The sequence below is a fragment of the Pangasianodon hypophthalmus genome, chromosome 8 (assembly GCF_027358585.1).
Source record: "Pangasianodon hypophthalmus isolate fPanHyp1 chromosome 8, fPanHyp1.pri, whole genome shotgun sequence".
In the NCBI taxonomy this organism is placed as follows: Eukaryota; Metazoa; Chordata; class Actinopteri; order Siluriformes; family Pangasiidae; genus Pangasianodon; species Pangasianodon hypophthalmus.
Window position 1 is genome coordinate 22,648,960 of NC_069717.1, and position 19,591 is coordinate 22,668,550.

Genomic DNA, 19,591 nt, shown 5'->3' on the forward strand with positions numbered 1-19,591 from the left:
ACTTACCTTGCTTTATAACCAGCTTCTCTCAATGTCCAGTGCATCAAAGATCCCAAAATATAAAGCATGAACAAGTACCCCAAGGTCAGATATTAGCCAATGGGTAAGAGTGGGCTGTTCTAGAAAGTGGAGGAAAAGGGGTGAGGGACTGAGACCACAGCAATGATTTACGAGTAGGGGAGGTGGGACATGGAGGAGTAAGAAGCTGGATTCCAAGGAAAACCTCTTATGAGAATGTTTATATAAGAATGTTTAAGACTCAACATATGAAGAACATTATCAAAATAAGAACTAGGGGTATCAAAAGATTTAGAAAAATCAAGATGTTGACACATAATATGAATTTTGCTACAAAGGCAGAAGGTATTTTCCATCTAGTTAGATTCATAAGATTAATAACTAATAAGATTGTAGGATTTTGGCTGTAGTATACCATACTTAAATAGTGCTACTATTTTTTTCTTAGTGCTGTTAGAATATATAGGTTCCTTGCTCTTAGAGAAATGAATTGCTAAGCTCCTGTTTATATTGGGCCAGGAACAGGGATGGTATATTTTTGTTGGACCCAAGTATAGGACATAATCTAAATTTAAAACATTTTACAAGAGACCCTGCCAAATCTAAAAGCATCCAGAAGTCTTAAACCCCTATAACAACTCTGCTTAAAAGCGAGTTAAATTGGCTCCGTGATAGACCCTGGAGGCAGAAACAAAAATCGCTGTGATAAATACGAATCCAAAGGCCAGAGTTGCAGCACCTCCTGAATGCTAAAGAACCGGACTTTTGTATGAGTGACAAGAGTGTACAATCTCTGTCACTCACTGAGCTGTGTGAGTCCCAGGGCGGTTTTTGGGAGCGCAGAAGGGCCCCGGCCTCTCACGTCCCACTAGAAACCATCACCAAAGCAACTGCAGACCCAGGCATTCCTGTGCTTTTGTCTTAAGTGTCAATCATAAGCGGAGACGAATCCTTCAGGATTTTATGGGCATCATGCATGAAGAGGCAAAGGATACAAACCAATGAGCTAATACTCACAACAACACGGGGCATGACAGTGGGCACTTTGGGTCAAAACCATCAGCTGGAAAGCTGAAAAGAGGGAACAGAGTAACTTTTATTTCCATTTGGGTTGGAGATGTGATCAGCCACCAAGTGCGGAGCAAGAGACATTTTTTCGCAATGGGAGCGCTTGTGAAATATTGGAAAGGTTGAGCAGTGTGAGCGTGGAGAAAAAGGAGGCCACTTAAAAGAGTACATAATGGCGCTGAGAGGGTGACACTTCCTGGATGGGAGTTTCTGACCTTTTTGTCAAATCAACCAGCAAAACAGTAAGAGAAGAACATAATGAAGTATATATTTAGTAATCACCTGGCAACAGTAAGCATAACAAATAAAAGGAAATGTATTATGAATTGTATTTAAAGTTAGAATTCAAAAATGGGAACACTGAAAAACTGATTGACTGATAATAGTGCTGAAGTCATCAGCTGTAAGGGAATTTTTAACAAGTTTTCTGACAGGTCTGAAGAGTCCTGGAGGATTCATGAAATTTTATGAGAAAAAAACAGTCAACTTTGCATTTAATATTTACATAGGACAGTGAACCTCAGACCAGGTTTGTCTCAACAGTTTATGAAGGTAAGAAAGGAGAAAAAACAGACACCCACAATCTGTATGTACTGTACACGATTTTACTAAAAATTCTCCCAGACTCTTGCAAATTTATCTGACACAACAGTGCAAACATTACAGTACAATGTGAGAGATGTGCTCTTTCATCATCCTATTATGTGCCACTGAACAACTGTATCAGTGTACTCATATTCAACATAATTCCTTAATTCTTAAACACTGACTGATAGGTATTATGGACCAGTGCACATGCTGAGTGGCGGAAAACCTTGTAAAACCTTAAATGATTATAAAAAAGATTACAATATATCACTGACATGCAAAAAAGAGCCTACTTCTGTATGAATCTTCTGATAATACTTTATACAGTACATAAACTGAAATATCAAAAGATTAAACCAAATGGCAAAAATTGCCCTGTGTCATATAAACTAAAAAATTTATAATAATTTAAAAAAAGCTAAAAGTATGGAGAAAGGCAGTTATTGTTTTGCCTAATGCAAAGAATTTGAACAAGGAGCACAAAAGAAAAAAAACATTTCTGTTATTCTTTATTCTGAGAAACAATAAATTACTTCTGCAAATACGTTCCATGCATTTGTTGTAAAAAAAAAAATTCACCACTATAAACACCAACAAGATGCATTGGTAATTCAATAAGTACAGTAAACATATCATTCAATTTAAAGTGAGAGAAGTAATATTTCATACAGTTCAACATGTAATCCTCTATTGCTACAGCAGGCCGTTTAACTAAAAATAACAAAATTCAAGACCGATATCAGTTTGAGAATGTTTGACTTGTGTATGACATTCCAGTGTTTAAAAGTAATGAGTGCATTTAGGACAATAAACTGACAAGATTTTTAGTGTGGAAATTGGAAATTTTCTATTACAATACACATATTATAAAAACTGTAGTATCCATCTCTATAGGTGTAGAACCTTTAGAATCTACCACATTTCATGCTCTTTGTTGGGTTTGTTTGGTAACAAATCATCCACCTACACCAACAGTAGTGCAGGAAACAGACTTCATATCAGATGTTAGTAGTGTCTCATTCAGTAGTTGAACTAACAGAAACGTGGTGTGTGCTGCTTGCATGCAGACCTTCAGTACACCCTTGCTCCATCAGAGGCGGAGCATAAAAAAGAGCTCACTATCTGGGCTACGAGGGCTCTGCTGGGGTGGTCCCGGAGGAAGCTGGCTCAGCAAGTCCAGGCTGGCACAGGGGCTGCGTGTGATGCTGCAGGCACCCTCTGGGATTCCACGCTCCTCAATGGGGCTGTTGGATCCCCTGAGGAGGCTTTGCAGCCGCTGCCTCTCCTGGGCCTGCCTAGCGCGGTTGGCAATATAGCGCACCCGGCTCTGGCTGCGTGATGAGCTCCTCCTCAGTGGTGGTGCCTCCTCCTGCTCCTCCTTCTCCTCAGCCTCTGAGTCATGCAGGTGGGATGTAAAATCACTGCTCGCCAGTGGTTCTACATCAGTGAGTTTCTTTAGCCGCTCCATCAGGTCATCCTGGGACTTCTTTGGGGACCTCTGCTGGCGGCTAGGCCTGACCACAAAACTACGGCTGATGCTGCGATATTTGCTATCAAAATTGCACACAATGTCCTCTGATGTGAGGTCACCCAGACTCTTAGACTTGGAGCCACCGTTTATGTCTTTTGGTGTAGGAGTTGGGGCTCTCTTACTAGAAGCAGATGATGACTGCTTTAAGCCCTCTATGTACAGCCTGCTCCAGGTGTGACGCCGCTGCATAAGCCGTTTGTTGTCATGCTCACTCCCCAGCTGCCTTGGAAGAAGCTCGTCCATTGGCTCACATATCTGACCATCCCGCAAGTTGGGATTGGATTTGCTCTTGCTCACACAAAGTGTGCTAGAAGTAGTTGATGACCGAGATGCGCAACTCCAGGTGGCCATTGAATCCTGGCTATCATGACAGTCCCGAGCAGTTCGGAGGCAGGTCAGACTCTTCCTGGCCAAGTTGGGCAGGGAGAGGTCAATCACAGTGTCATTTGAGGAAATGCTGGACGAGGATGACACGCTGTCACGGTGGGTGCTTGGGTCAAGCTTGGACCAGAGGCGGTCATTGATGGTTGCATCGATGGACACCTGAGGCACTGCTGACTGCTCATCAACAGGACATACTGCCTGCACCTGGCCATCACTTTTAGTCCTTCGAACTGGAGTCCTAGGCCCAGGATACAAACCTCGCTCTATGTCCTTGTCAATTAAAGTTTTTTTAGCCTGAACCTTCTGGGAGCTCTTAATTGTGGTCAGCTCAGGTGCAGTCTCTGTCTCTAAAGTTTGTCCAATCTTAACATTTGCATCCGGTAAAACATTTCCACGAAAACTCATCTCTTCACCTACTGCCTGCTCTGGTGAAAGGGGCTTATTGCTCCCAATGTCAAGGTAATTCATGGACAGAGAAGTATTGAAATGATCCCCCCCACTACTGTCATTTGGGATGGGACAATGAGTAGGAACAGGTAGTTTGTCCTCATTTGTTTTTACAGGGCTATGGTTGTCTTTCTTACAAGTCGTTATTGCTGTGGATGGTGGAGACAAACAAAGCACATGACTGGGGGGATGTTCTGAGGTATGGGTTGGACTGCACATGGATGTCGAAGAGGATTTCTGCTGATATTCTTCTGCAATGGATTCCAGGACATGCAGATAAGGAATGGGTCTCTGCACTGTGGAATGATCTGAAAGGACAAGCAAACAAAGTCTCATTACTATGGTTCAAAAAAATGTTGTTTCTGCAAAATCTGTATCACGGATCATGTTAATAGGCAAATTGCACAAAGACAGATGACAACATCATATACATAGATGTGTAGCAATCATGCAGCATGCCTGTATGTAGCACAGGGCTATTTTGCACTTGTATTTGATTGATATTAATACAACATATGCAAAATGACAAGCTGGTAAATAAAAAAAATACAACTCTGCATCACAGATCATCATGCAGCCACTTTATAGGCCCCATTTACTATATAACATCATTTCATTGGTTATCCTTAAAAAGTACATTTATTAAGCTGAACGAAGTATAGAACAAGTGATAGGAGAGTTTTGCAAAACACATAACCTATGCAGTGGAAACACAGACATATGGAAGGCGAGTTTACCTGACTTTGATCAGCCCCTCAGTTTTGCACTAAGGAAAGATAGCATGCAAGAAGGAAGGAATAAACAGGCAGTTTAGTAAGAGCATAAGAACCCGAAACAGAGGGGATCAATCAATATATAGAAGAGCAATTAATTGAGGAGGAAGCTTTTGAGCATATAGGAATTTCACTATTTTAGAAAAGCAGATGCTATATAGATAGATAACAGATTTAAAATTGTACTATTTTACAGTATGCAACAAAGTGTATGAAATGAATAGAACAGTGAGAAGTCATGTTCCAAGTCACGTTACATGAAGTTGAATATATAATGTCCCAAGTCTGCAATATGTCACGAGTCTACAATAATATAAAAACCATCTGCTCTAACGAGAGTTGCAACACATGTGAGTTTAAACTCCTTTAGTTCCCAAGGCAAAGCACTCGTGATCACAAAACTAAAGAATAATCTCAAACATTTCCTGTCTATTGCGTGGGTTGTGGGTTGTGCAATAGACAGAAAGTAATTGAACTTATTCCTCAGTCTTGTGATTTGGCAAACAAGCAAGTCACTAATAATAAATAAAGCTAAAATAATAGATGAAATTACTGACAACATAGTAATCTATGTACAAAATAAGTCCAATCTTCTCTGCCTAATTTCTGCCTAATTTTTAAATACAATGAAAAGTATATTCCAATAACAGAAATACAATTTTGTCACTAAATAAAACTTCATAATTATTATAATTCAGGTTTTTTTTTTTGCAAATATATGACAGTATACATAAATGGCATGATAACCACATATAGAAAGTCTGCAAAAACCACACGACGAGCAACTCAGGAAAAAATTTTCTCAGAGTAAACACCCACCCCCCTTGTTTAAACTGCCCCTAAGGGTTGCAGACCAGATGGGCAGCATTAACATACTTACATAAGCAACTTACAGTCTTGTGACTCTACTAATCAGGATGATTTCATTTTTATAGTGTGTAATATATTGTGTAATGTGAATAACGCAACCTACTCTAAGAGAAGAAAAATGTTCACATTGGTATAAAATATAGCACTTTACAGGTTATAATTTGAGGTAAATTTTAACATTTGTGCAAAAGATAAAAAGATATAGATATGTAAAAAGATGCATCAGCAAGAGTTTACTATAGGTCTAAAGAATCTATTGGGGAGTAGAAGTCTGATCAGTTTGGGAGATCTACTTAGTCTGCTACATTTATGGAGTAGAACTGGGGTAGAGGATCTTTCTGTTTGAATTTCACTTCAAAGCTCTCAAATGTGTCGTAAATCAGAGTGACTAACTCTTGCCCCCATAGCCTCAATAGAATTCCACCTCAGTGACGGTAAGTTATTATCACATTAAAAGTGCTACTACCACATTTCTCAAATTTTTTTGAGGTACGTACAGTTAATGATATTTTAATCACTGCATGTAAACTGATAGTGATCATCCTTGCAAAAAATGTGGCACATGGTGTACATTGGGGTGGGTCGTTCATGTCTGTTATCCATAAATGTACTTCGTCTTTAGCTGTTCACTGCAGTCATCTGGAATCTAGGGGATCCACTACAGCCTTGAGGGTCCACAAAGACACTGAGATCAACTAGATCTCTTCAGGGAACTACCATGGTCTTACCAGTGAAGAACAAGGGTGATTTACTGCGGATTTCCTCCATTTTCTGGGCAAACAGTGTGTTCATCTCCCGCTGTAGAGTCCCTACAACCCGCTTACGTTTGTCCATCACCTGTGGTGGAATTGTGGGAAGCAGTTCCAGACTGTCCAGACTACTGCAGCTGCTCCAGTTGCTTTTTGAAAGACTCTCATCACCATTCATGGGTCTAAAGTCCCTACAGTTGCTGCCATAATTGGTTGGTGCAAGACGCTGCCTGGTCAAGGCAGTTTTGCAATCTGGTATGGTTGGTACTGGAGCTTCAGGTGGTTGGAAGTGTCTGCGGGGTATGCTGTATGAGCTTGCATTCCTGGTGAAGGCATTCCCAGGTGCAGGGTTGTCCAAAAAATCCGGTGTCCGTCTAGGTTTTGATTGTACCCTTGGCATTGGTGTAGGCTTGAAGGACTGGATTTGAGACTCAGGTTTAGTTTGGGGTTGCTCTGGCTGCTTAAGTAAGGCTAAGGCTTTAGGTCTTGGGCCTGGTTCTGGGGAGACCTTCTGGATAACTGTGGGTGAGCAAGGCACCCTCTCTGGCGTAGGAGCTGATCTCCCCTGCCTAAGGTTGGCCACTATTTTCCTCTCCAGGTCTGGACTCTCCTTTGTCCCAATCATGCACTTCATGCAACTGGATGTCATTCCTAACCGGCCAGAGCTGTTCACAGTGACACAGGTGAAAACGCCCTGCTTCTCCAACGAATCCTGCAACTTTAGCCTGTTGGCTCTCCTTAAGGGTTCACTCATTCCCTTCCTATTATGCAATGGTTTGGCCCTAGGCTCAGGATGGACAAACTTGACCTTACCTGTACCATCATCCGGGTGGAGCTGCCCGTTGGTGCCGTGCTCCCACGGTCGCGCTGATGCTGCCGTGTCCCCGTTGGGATGGGCAACTGGGCCCTCCTCAGACTCACGCTCTGAGCTGGCTCCCTCTGAGCTACAGTCTTTGGTGTCAATGGAGATCTCAGGGAAGCCACGTTTAACTTTGGGCTGGCCCTTGGTGGGCGCGCTGGCCGTGCGGCGAAGCAGATGGGCTCCAAAAGCGGGCTTACGGCTGTGCAGCGCAGCAGCATGGCTGTCCAGAGAAGCCTGCTTTGGATTTCTGTGAAACAGCCCTTTTATGCCGCTGGCTGGCCGTGCCTGCAAACAAAAAATGGAAAAAATAGCATGAAACTGAGGGGAACAGCAAGTCTCAAGAAGGCTTTTTTTTGGTGAAAATTTTAAGGTCAAAAGTACAAAAACAAGCAGGCAGTATTTTTATGCAAAGCTGAAAAGTTTGTGACATCTGAAGTGATCAAGTTATGTTAAATAATTGTACTGATCATGCTAAACCATTTCTTACTTTAAACTTCTCAAGATAGACAGTTTATTCAAGCATATTTACTTTTATGTATTTGAGCTAAAACAAGTTAATTTTTGAATGAAGATATATACTACATAGACAGAAAAACCAAGTTTCATGTCAAATACCCATAAAACATAATAGTTTAGATAGTAATAGTTAGGAGTTAGAAATAGTTAGAAGAAAACATAGGTTAAATATTGCTTTATACCATACATCTTTAACAGTTTCCATCAGGTTATTAAAAGCTGCATCCACAATTCTAACAATGTTAGGAACAGGTGAAAGCTAGGATTCAGTTAGCATTATCTCTTCTTTTCCTCTTTCACTTATCTATCCTTTTTGCCTTTGAATTGTTCCTTTAGGTACTTTTTTGTTGTTGCCCCTTTTGGACTGACAGTGACAGGAGTTAGCACAGACACAAAACAATAAGACAAATGTAAATGACCTGTTAAAATCATTTTACACACTGAGTGTGAACACAGATCTAGCTCTAGTGAAATGGAGATGCAAGATTAGGGTTTATATGTAATGAGGACATTTACTTACAAATGACACTGGGTTATAAGTGCTACTGAACACCAAAAAAGTGATTTATTTAGCCTGAAACAAAATATTATGTTCCACATATTTAATCTCGAGCAATATAATTTATTTATTATTAATTTGTGAAAGCGTATGAAAGGGCAGTACATTCCCCCTGCTGTACATTCTGCAAAGCAATAAGCCCAGTGTCATTTCATGAATCATGTCAAAGTAGATCCACATGAAATGTGCTTAATATTTCGTGCATCTTATCTGCAAATGCTACTTAAATACACATCAGTGAATACAAGTGGCAAAGAAAAACAATTAACATAACCTCTTTGTATTGTATTACGAGAGTTTCAAAGTTAAATTTAACCAAGACGGAAAGACTAAAGGTATTAAAAGTGAGTTACGCTAATTTGCACAAGAAAACCTGAACATGAATTTAGTAAGTATTAACAACAATAAGATATACTATTGATAATTCTCCTCTGGCAAAACAGATTATCATAAAGAGTACCTGGCAACCTCCGGCTCTTCATTGTCACAACAAAACAACAAACTGGGAGTGAATAAGCATGGTCCAATGTCCTTTCTAAGATTACAGCTATATGGGGACAATGTGGCCATACCCTTTAGCTCTGTCAGATGAAATTCCTAGATAATGCTAACAGGGCATTTGAGAGCCTACTGCAGCTTGAGAATTGCCTGAGTTAAGTGAAATAAGAGGAGACATTGTCGCCCCTGGAATGCAGTGCCTGATGCAACCCCCCCGACGTGCCTGCAGCAGTGGATGGTGACATTGGATCTGCTTAGGGGTCAAATGAGAATGCTGGCGAGGTAAAGGCAGTCACAATTATGTCACAACTCATTTTTTTCATGAGTTGGCAAGGCTGAATGCTAGCACAGGCTCGGTCGCTCGCTCGAGAGGGGGAAGGTGGGGCAGGGGGAGGGGTCATGTGGCACATGCAAGGTGCTGATTGCGTCTCACTACACCTGAAAGTTTGAGTGACAGCATCAGGGCTCCTAACAATTTCCTGCCTCTAAAGACAGCTTTTGGACTAAGGTGGTTGCACTGAAAGCACAAAGAGAGAGAGAGAAAGAAAGGGGAGTCAGAGAGAAGGAGAAAGAAAGAAGGAGGAAGGGAAATACCATACAAAGATAGAAAAAGAGAGAAAGAACTATATAAAGACAAACAGCTGTATTTCTGAGAAAAATTGAGACAATTTATGAAAGATAAATAATGGCCTCAATGAGCAAGTGTTCCAACCGAATACTAAATAATACTAAATTTATAAAGTGTTATTTACAATGTCACAATTATATACAAAATTTAAATTATGCATTACTTTTTCAACAGCAAACAAATGCAAGTTTCTTTTGTACTGTACCTGTATGTACATTTTATAACAGTTATTAGGTCCAGCTATTTCCAATTAAAATTTATGCAGAAAGTATTTTGTAAAAAAAAAAAAAAAAAAAAAAAAAAAAAAAAAGTTTACAGCAGTAATAAAGAATTTTGAATTTTTGAACACAGAGTAAACTTTACTCTTACTGTTTGATAATACACATGTAATAGAATGTAATAGAATTTCTCCCAAAACATTAAAAGGTCAAAGGACCCATGCATTACAACACAAATGCAATCTGAGCACAGGAAAAAAGAAAAAAAGGCAATAGTCATGACAAAAGTTAGTGTACAAACCCAGCACTAGCCTTACTCACAAGTCGAACTACAACCACAAGTTCCTGCACTTCCCTGTAAGTACCTACCTTACCAGTGATGTCATTCACAGCCACATGAACAAAAATGGACGCCTCCTCCATCCCTTCTAAATACACATGGCGGTAACCTGCATAACAAAATCAACACATCACATTACGACCAGAATCAACCCTTCCAGATCAGATACTCATCACGCATAGCAATCTAGTATACAAAAAAGAAGCAAGTAAGAACACCCTGTGAGGAAATTAATGAAGATACCTGGCATCATGCTATTAAAGGCAATGGTCCTCTGGCCAATGAAGTCCTGGCCAATGGGGTCGTGATCCCAAACCAGGAAGCGCACCAGTGCGATTTCTGGCATGTGCACAGTGAAAACCAGGGTCTCCTCCCACATGGGGTTGAACCCTAAAAATAACAGAAAGAAGACAGCACTTATGGACACATTGGTATTTCTGCATTGCTCAGACAAAATGAATTTACATGTTAAATTTGAAGCCACAAGTAAGCACTTCAGTACAACACTACTACAATCACAGCACAATTAAAACCATCAAAAGTATTAACTAAGAAATCTGTAATAAAAACTAATGAGCTGATTATAAGTCTGTAGGGTGTCACTTACCATTGTCATCCACTACTCTGGTTTGCTCCTTACAGCAATCTATTGGCAAGCCAATGATCTCCACTTCCACAAAAGGGTCAATGATCTGAAAAACACAAAAGAGACATTTTACATCCATTAACTTTTGCAAAGGCAACAGATGATGTGGAGAGATTAAAACATGTAATTGCAAAAAAAAAGTGACTTTCAAACAAAATGTATTACAAATAAAAAAAAAGCTTAAAAAGAATAGTATAAAAGAAGGCATGGACAGGAAGTAGAGATGATTTTTGGTGTAGCCTTCACCTCGCCTCGGTCTCCCAGCATGGAGTCTTTGGGTTTGGGCAGCTGCTGGCCGCTAATAATCTTCACCACCAGCTGTTTTCTCATTTGTCCTGGCAATGGGTCCTCCAACATTGGATTAAAAGAAGCTGCCAATAGAAAAAAGATTCTTGAGGAAAAAAATGCATGGTTACAAGAACATAAGGGAGCTTCTTTATAAAGCTGTTCTTTACTTTTCCTTCAAATTGACGCTTTCCAACGCAAATGACAATGGTATAAGAGTTTTATTTCACTTTGTTAATATCTAGAAATATGCTGCGAAATGTTCCTTGTGTGGGAAATATTCAATTCATGTGTACTCTTCACATGACTGTATAAATATGTTTATGACATACTATATATATATATATATATATATATATATATATATATATGAGACCAATATTTTCTGCAGTATGATTCTCCATTGGAAAAGATACAGTTAATACAAAAAAACAGCCCTCACCTTCCACTGTAAGCAGGGCTTGAGAATCATACTTTATGACGAAATTTACCCATAACACCCTTGGGCAAAGCTCATTGGAAACAACCTCACCTTCACACATGCAATCGGGTTTGAGAACGTAGCCACAGTTGCCATTGCTGTAGAACTTGGCCCTGTTCAACTGAAGGACTCGGCCCTCAGACTGGTAGTTCAGTGCCACTACACACACACACACACACAGAAATTAAAGGCAAGAATCATAATACCAGGTACTTTATACTCTGTGATATTATTTTATTGGTTTTGTTATGATTCTTCTTTATCTTATTATCTGCTGAACAAATGGTAAGCAAAGCCTGAAAGGCCTAGAAAAAGCCAGTTCCACAATGCTAACGTTAAACTTCAAAAAGTGTTTGTAATTACTAATTTGTCATGGCAATATCAAATTTGTTGCTGAATATATGGCCAGGTTCATAATATTTGGACACTGAAAAAGTTTTTATTATTTTAGCTGTCTACCACAGTATACAGAAGTTGAAATTAAATAATGAATGTGAGCTCAAAATGCAGTCATTTTGAAGTCTGGAACCCATAGACATCACCAGATGCTGGCTTTCTTCCCTGATGATTCTCTGCCAGGCCTTTGCTGCAGCTGCCTTCAGTTCCTGCTTGTTCTTTTTTGCCTTCAGTTTTGCCTTCAGCATGTGAAAATGCATGCTCAATTGGATTCAGGTCAGGTGACTGACTTGGCCATTGCAGAATATTCCACTTCTTTGCCTTAAAAAAGTCTCGAGTTGCTTTCAAAATATGCTTCAGGTCAGTGTCAATCTGCACTGTGAAGCGCCACCCAAAGAGTTTTGAAGCATGTGGCTGAATCTGAGCAGATAATATACCCCTATACACTTACAATTCATCCTGCTGCTTTTGTCAGCAGTCACATCATCAATAAATACAAGGGAACCAGTTCCACTGGTAGCCCTGCACATGAGGTGGTGTGCTTCCAATCATGACCAGTTCCTTCCCTTCTCTTCCTAGCATTCTGGTACAAGTTAATCATTGTTTCATCTTTCCATATGTTTCCAATATCAATTTCCAAATATTTATGGACTATATATGTATACAGTAAACCTTTTGTTTCTGTTATACACCAAAATTGTCGGAAGTTAGTCTTATTTCCCAGTAATCAGAAAAGGACCAAATGTATGGATCTGCATGGACATGGACATTGAGGAAGCGTTTTTCAATTATACCCAAACTTCCACCAGAGGGCATCGTCATGACGCTGCGTGATTCACAATACATTTTATACTGAATCACTGGAACAGACACACGCACATTAGGGAACTACAGAATTACTCACAAAGTGTTTTACAATACTGAGCATCATATTCAAACAAACACATTGCACATCATTTACTGCAGGCTAATAACCTTCATATAACTAGAAACAGCATATAAATATATTATGCAATATGCTAACACATTGTACAACATATAGCTAAATTGAGAGGAAGAAAAAAATCAGATCCTATATTCCTATAAACTATACTTTAAATGAAGACAAACTCTCTGGTAGCAGTAGGCCTGTTTTATTTAATAAAAGAAGATCACATTGTGCTTAGTGTCTAGGCTGCACTGCACCTCCCTTTTCAGATGTGGCGTGGTCCTTAGCTTGGTTAAACATGGACATGTCTCCTGACACTGTTGTCCTTTGAAAGTCTCAGTCCAACACTAATGATGTATTACTGCTGCTAATATAGATACAGACAGCTGATAAAGAGATAGTAAATCTCTTTACTGCATCTAAATTATATTAGCATTTACGATGAGTAGATATGACTGTATGCTGCTTGAAGACTTCATATACAGTAGCAAAGAGATTAATTCTGGAGATAACTAGGGGTGTTCAACACCCTGAGACATGGTAATTGGAACGCTGCTTGGAAGTATACAGTTATATGAGCTGATGGGAAATTACTCTAGAAAATTATTAGCTGAGATACACAGAGTGATTCAGTGGTTGTGGAATTTAAGCCTCTTAAAAATTAATCTTTTTTTGTTACTTTTGCGTAAAAGTCTTTTATGTATCTTCTGTCAATGCTATTCTTTTTTAAAAGCTTATTTACATATAGCATTTCTTCCAACTTTGTTAGCTGAAAAGTACTTTAGGTACATTTTTTAGATATACCTTCACATTATTTGTGAATGTTGCTATATGAATAAAGCTACTTTTATTTCCATTCATTAGTATAAAACAGTTATCTTTTGGTTTTCTCTAGTTTTCATCCAAACCTCAGCTTTGAACCTAGCCTACTTGCATACCCAGGTGGCATCCGATGTTCCAGAATGGCTGCGGGTTGAAGTTGCTTGAGTCCACACGGTAGGATGAGGGATAAATTCGTGACAGTTGCCGCTGGTTAAAGCGCACAAACTGGGCTGGCTTCTGCTGTATCAGCTGGTGAGCCTTGGTCTCGCTTAGTGATGATACCAGCCAGCTGCTGCTTCCTGACACCACAACAAAACAAAGTATCAAAGCATCATGCATCAGATAGAAGGCACTTCCATGAAATAACCAACAAGATACTGAGAGTTTTCAATGAAATAAAAACATTGCATTAACAAAAAACACAAAACAAGGGCATGTGTGTCATTCGGATGTATGCGTATGTGTATCAGAATGTTGAATATGATCTATGCCATCTTAAAACATTGTAAAAAACAGAATAAGTCACCACTACTAAAGGATCACTTCTAGTGTGATGTGTTCCTGCCTTGTGTACCTTGTGTCTCAAGATCCTGCATGGCCACAGACTTTGTGTATTTCACCAAATCAGACAGAGCCCTGGACAACTTCATCGTTTTCTTCCTTCTGAGGAAAAAAAAAATCACAGCCAAAAATGTATGGAGTATTAAAACACACACACACACACACACATATGCAGACAAGTGTGTAGACACTCAGCAAAGGATTTCAGTCCTACCTGCTGTGATGTACTGGGACTTTCGACGCACTGCTGGAGCTCTCCTGGTCCGTGTCTGTGTCCTCAAAACTGGACGTCTTTTTGAGTTTGCTTGTCTTCTTCTACAACACAGTGAATGAACCACTAAATACTTTTCATCAGCACCATGGCCAATGTGAAAAAGTGTGTTTGTGTATCTAAACTGACCTTACGTCTGGAGAAGCTGCCCATGAAAGACCTGGCCAGACGTTTATTAGTGCTGGGGCTGGACTCGTCTCCTGTGTCTGTCGTCTCGTCTCCCTTCCCCTGGAAACAGGGCAGAGACAAGGTGTTCAAACATTGTCGCTCTAGCAACAGACATAATAATAAAGCATCACATCAGTATTATGTAAATAAAATAAAGCGTATTATCCCTTACGTCCTAATGAAAATAAACCATCACCTCAGTATTATGCAATTAAAGTATATTATGTCTTTTTAACGTCCTAAAGAAAATAAACCATTACCTCAGTATTATGTAATTAAAGTGTATTATATCATTATGACATCCGTATATAAAATAAACCATCACCTCAGCATTATTTAAATAAAATAATGTGTACTATCTCTTTATGAAGCACATAAAATGACCCATCACCTCAGGATAATGTAAATAAAATAAAGGCTATTATCTCTTTATGAAATACATAAAATAAACATCACCTCAGTATTACATAAATAAAATAAAAATGTGTTATTGCTTTATGACACACATAAAATAAACCATCACCTCAGTATTATGTAAATAAATTACAGTGCGTTATCTCTTTAAGACATATATAAAATAAACAATTAGTTCAGTATTATTAAATAATATAGAATGTGTTTACCATTTTTAATCACATTTATACATAAAAGAATGACAAAGCAGCGTTTGGTGCTTTTCTTGCTGAGGTTTAATAGAGAAACCTTTAACTGGTAGAAGTTTAACATAGAAATATTTTTCTGGTACAACATGACTAGACAGATTCATCTGGAAGTTAAGCAGAGAAAATGAAAGTGCAAGCATGAAGTTTTTGGGAAACGCTATATCTATCATACAATAAGTCCTTAGAGCAAAACCTTCAAATCAGAGAATCTTGAGATTACATTTTGGGAATCTTGTGCTAAACCCTTCAGCCTCAAGGTGGCAGAAGCGGTCTGCAAACTCTAGATTTGAACTGCCACTGTGTTGGTAAAACTGCTGTCAGCGGAGGTCAGACACTGTGCTGTAATACTGCATGACAATCCAAATAAGGCTGACTCATTAACCTGAAGGATGGGAAGTCATTTAGTAAACCACACACCATCACTCATAGTTACTGAAGACACACAATCAGACTGATTAGAGAATTCATTAAGTTTTTGATTACTAAGATTACTTGACATTAAGAAGTAGAGATGTAGAAGACAAAAGAGAGATGCATAGACACCGAGAGCTTAAACCAGATGCCCAGAAAAGAAAGACTACAGCTGAAGAGGAGAATGTGTTCAATAAATCGGCATGCTCACCCTCACTGATTACTGACTGTGCTGAAAATTACATTTTGAGGTCACTCTAAGCTTGTGCTGCTGCAGGTGCTATAGCATGAGAACCAGAAATGCAGTTTGAAATGTTCTTCAAAGAAACTGGGAACGGTTTTACTACTTGGGCCATAGTTCCAGGTAACATTTTAGTTCATGCTCCAAAATTGGTATTCTGCTGTGAACCGGGAAGTACTGCAGTGTATCCTTCTAGTCTCATGCCTTTTACATGAAGTGGTTGCGCAGCATGTCACGTAGAGCTGGTTTAATCAGATACATTAATGTTAACTTCGGCTGTTCAGTTTTGATGAGCCCGTGCCCACTATAGCCTCACATTCCTGTTCTTGGCTGACAGGACTCCTAGCCTAACCACCTCAAGGTCTGACGTGTTGTGTGTTCCGAGATGCTTATGCTTGTCTGCTCAGTATGATTGTAAAGATTCCTTCCTTCCTTCCTGTCAGCTCAAACCAGTTGAGGCCATTCTCCTCGGACCTCTCTCGTTAACAAGGTGTTTCTGCCGGCAGAACTGATGCTCACTGGATGGTTTTTTGTTTGTTTCTTTGTTTTCCTACCATTCTGTGTAAACTCTAGAAACTTTTGTATGAAATTCCCAGGAGATCAGCAGTTTCTCAAATACTCGCAATATCCTTTCCGGCAACATCAACCATGCCACATCAACCAAAGTCACACTGGGATCACATATTTTCCATATTTTGATGTTTGATGTGAACATTAACTGAAGCTCTGATCCTATATCTACATAATTTTATGCATTGTGCTGCTGCCACGTGATTGGCTGATTGGATACTTGCATGCGTGAGCAGGTATAAAGATGTTCCTATTAAAGTGATCAGTGACTGTACATGTCCCTCAGCGTAGGTTGATAATGCACATAACATTTTTTTGTATTCAATTGGTCAGATTTACATACGTTTAAGATGATTTTCTTCTTTATAATCTGAGTTTAGCAGGGAGACAGTTGTGGTTCAGTGGTTAAGGCTTTGGGGTACTGATTGAGTTGAAATCCGAGCACTGCCAAGCTACAACTATTGGGTCCTTGAGCAAAGCCCTTAACACTCTGCTTCTCAATTGTAAGCAGCTTTGAGTAATAGTGGTAGACAAATAAAAAATGTTAATTTAACAATCATTTGCATGCATATTGGTTATTAGCTGAATATTAGCTATTGATGGGTTGTGCGGTGAATAATGGTGCATGTGAGTGGAAGGTTGTTGACATAGTAGCACTGCTGCCCCTGCCAATAAAACAGGATCACAGTGATTTAAGTGCTTCACATGTGCCTTTTAAAAATATATTGTAAATATGTTATTCTATTTATGTATTTTAACTGAATGTGTTACTGACTATAGTTGGGGCAGTGTATTCAGTATTCGCCAATATATCATTTCAAAGTATTTTTGATGCTTTGTATCCCTTCTTTTATTTTATACCACTCCCAGTTCCTGCAGTGGAGAGGAAATGCAAACCAGGAATTTATCCCGGAGCGGTGTATTTTTCAGTCAGGATAGCTCCAGATCTCTGTAGTTCCTCTTTAGAGACTTTGTTAATATATCACCCAGTCATACTGAAATGATATGCTACACTTTTTTGTTAAATACCTCTGCATCTTAACATTATTGAAACTGAATGCAGAGCAAACTGTGTGATCCACTGATGAATTTTGGATTGTTAGTCCTAATAAAACATGTTAGGGCTAATGCAGTAATTATCTCTTCTGGCAGAGGAAGGTGGCTACTGATCTGCTGGAGAGGGGCCAAAACATATTGGCTGGGGGTCAGTAAATTCCCAGGGGAGAAAACAAAGGACTCATTCCTTGTTCTAGCATGAATGTTATTTTCTGTAATCTCCCGTTCAACAGGATGTGGCTTCTTTATGGCAGCATGGAGCTTTAGAGGTGCTCAATGAATAATGGAAGCACAAACACCCTGAAAGGAAATGTTGAGTGAAGGCCACGTGAAGCCTAAACTCCCTCACCTTCATGGCTGTCTTTTCATCCCGCTTTGCTGAGGGAGGCAGCGCTGCTATCGTGAAGCTGTCAGGGTCCTCGCGGTCACGGATCTTCGACTCCTTCATCAGGCTATCCAGCTTTTTCTTTGCAACGTTCTCCACCTGCTTTCTGTTCACAGAAGTCTAGATCATAAACACAGAGAGAGAAATGACAGATTACCAAAAAAAGAAAAACAAATGCACACTAAAATCAGAACTGCAGCAATGAAATGACACACTCACACTCTGCCTGTGCTGAGTGGTGCTTTTAAGATAACCACCTATAGATCCATCTAGAATTATTGGCACCCTTCATAAAAATGAGCAAAGATGGTTGTATAAAATTAAAAGACAGTAATCCAGCTTAAACAATAGAAAACTATTTACTTTTGTTCTACAAAAATACCACTATAAATGGAGCTCCTTTTTAAAATAACAATATTTTCTTTCAAAAATGTGCCAAAATTATTGACACTCCTAAGAAATATTTTGAAGAAATGCAAAAAAAAAAAAAAAAAAGGTTTGTCACTTTTGAAAATTATTTTGTTCAGAGACTCTGCTGTTGCCTGGTTCCCTGGGGTATAAATATGAGGTTGCACGCATGTAAAATCCCTTTTGTCATCCATTACTATGGGAAAAACCAAAGAGCCTGAACTTCACCGATCATCATTAGAACTTCATTCGGTATTGTGTGCTGTAGTCGATGAGACCAAAAGCAAACGTTTTGGTCATGCACACCGTGAGTATGCTTGATGAAAGAAAAAAAACAACATTTTGGGAAAACTGCGGGCATGTTGCAGGTGATTTATGTAGAATAATTGCATTAAGGAAACAATATAATGAGGTTTTTGCGTGCATTAATTGTTCTATATAGGCATGGCTAGTTTATATCTCAAAGAGACTCCAGGAAGTGTAACCTGATCTTGAAATTCAACTACAGTATAGCACTGATTAAAGACATTGAGTGTAGATAGTATGCATTATGCTAATAAGGTATACATGAGTTAACCTTTTTAAAAGGCTCTGTTGCCATGAAATGTGTAAACATGTAAATTAATGCACTCTGGGTATATTAATTTCTGCACACAGTCACTTTTCCCAGAGTGACTTGACTTCTAGGTTTAGTAAATCACACAGTGTGTGCAAAATGAATTTATTTGCATAGGCACTACCCTGTATTTTGCACCTTTAGGTAGAAATTATATATTCATTAAGTGCTGTATTCCTCATGTGAAAGATGCAGTGCTCTGTAGAGCCTGTTAGTAACTCAGCTTGTGTGTTTGTCTTGTCCCTATAAATTCAATTTCCTTTTCATTTTGTCCTAAGTCTATGTGGTTGTCTTGTTTACTCCCACTGCCGAAAAACATGCAGGACGGTAGATTGGATACATTAAATTGCCTGTAAGTGTGAATGAGTGTGTGAAAGTGTGTGTGTGTGTGCATGGTGCGCAGCAATGATTTCCCGCCTTGTGCCCAGTGTTCCTGGGTAGACTCCGGATTCATTGCAACCCTGACCAGGATAAAACAGGTACTGATGATGAACAAACTTTTCATCCTTTCACCACAGACTTTTGAACATTATTGTATATGATCTTTTTGTTTTCTGATTGGCTTGTACAGTAGACAGAACACTGGTCCACTAACTGAATAGACCTGGCATATTTAATATAATTTGAATATTAAT

The 19,591-nt window shown here is 39.2% G+C and overlaps 1 protein-coding gene across 7 annotated transcripts in view; it reads right to left on the bottom strand.

Moving 5' to 3' along the window:
• Nucleotides 1-19,591, bottom strand: part of plch2a (phospholipase C, eta 2a) — a 127,827-nt gene that overhangs the window by 3,026 nt on the left and 105,210 nt on the right. For 5 of the 7 annotated variants that reach the window (XR_008302145.1, XR_008302144.1, XR_008302147.1 and 2 more), the window contains 12 exons: nt 17,897-18,052; nt 14,569-14,667; nt 14,383-14,483; nt 14,182-14,270; nt 13,724-13,906; nt 11,513-11,620; nt 10,942-11,066; nt 10,657-10,741; nt 10,293-10,439; nt 10,079-10,158; nt 7,242-7,575; nt 7-4,344 (listed from right to left, as the gene is read on the bottom strand). Coding sequence is in view for 2 of the 7 variants with exons in the window: in XM_053235903.1 (XP_053091878.1) it covers nt 2,765-4,344; nt 7,242-7,575; nt 10,079-10,158; nt 10,293-10,439; nt 10,657-10,741; nt 10,942-11,066; nt 11,513-11,620; nt 13,724-13,906; nt 14,182-14,270; nt 14,383-14,483; nt 14,569-14,667; nt 17,897-18,052 (3,087 nt within the window). In the remaining 5 variants the exon portion in view is untranslated. Of the gene's footprint in view, nt 1-6; nt 4,345-4,773; nt 4,803-7,241; nt 7,576-10,078; nt 10,159-10,292; nt 10,440-10,656; nt 10,742-10,941; nt 11,067-11,512; nt 11,621-13,723; nt 13,907-14,181; nt 14,271-14,382; nt 14,484-14,568; nt 14,668-17,896; nt 18,053-19,591 lie in introns of those variants that run through there. The other 2 variants (XM_034306987.2, XM_053235903.1) reach the window with 2 other exon arrangements.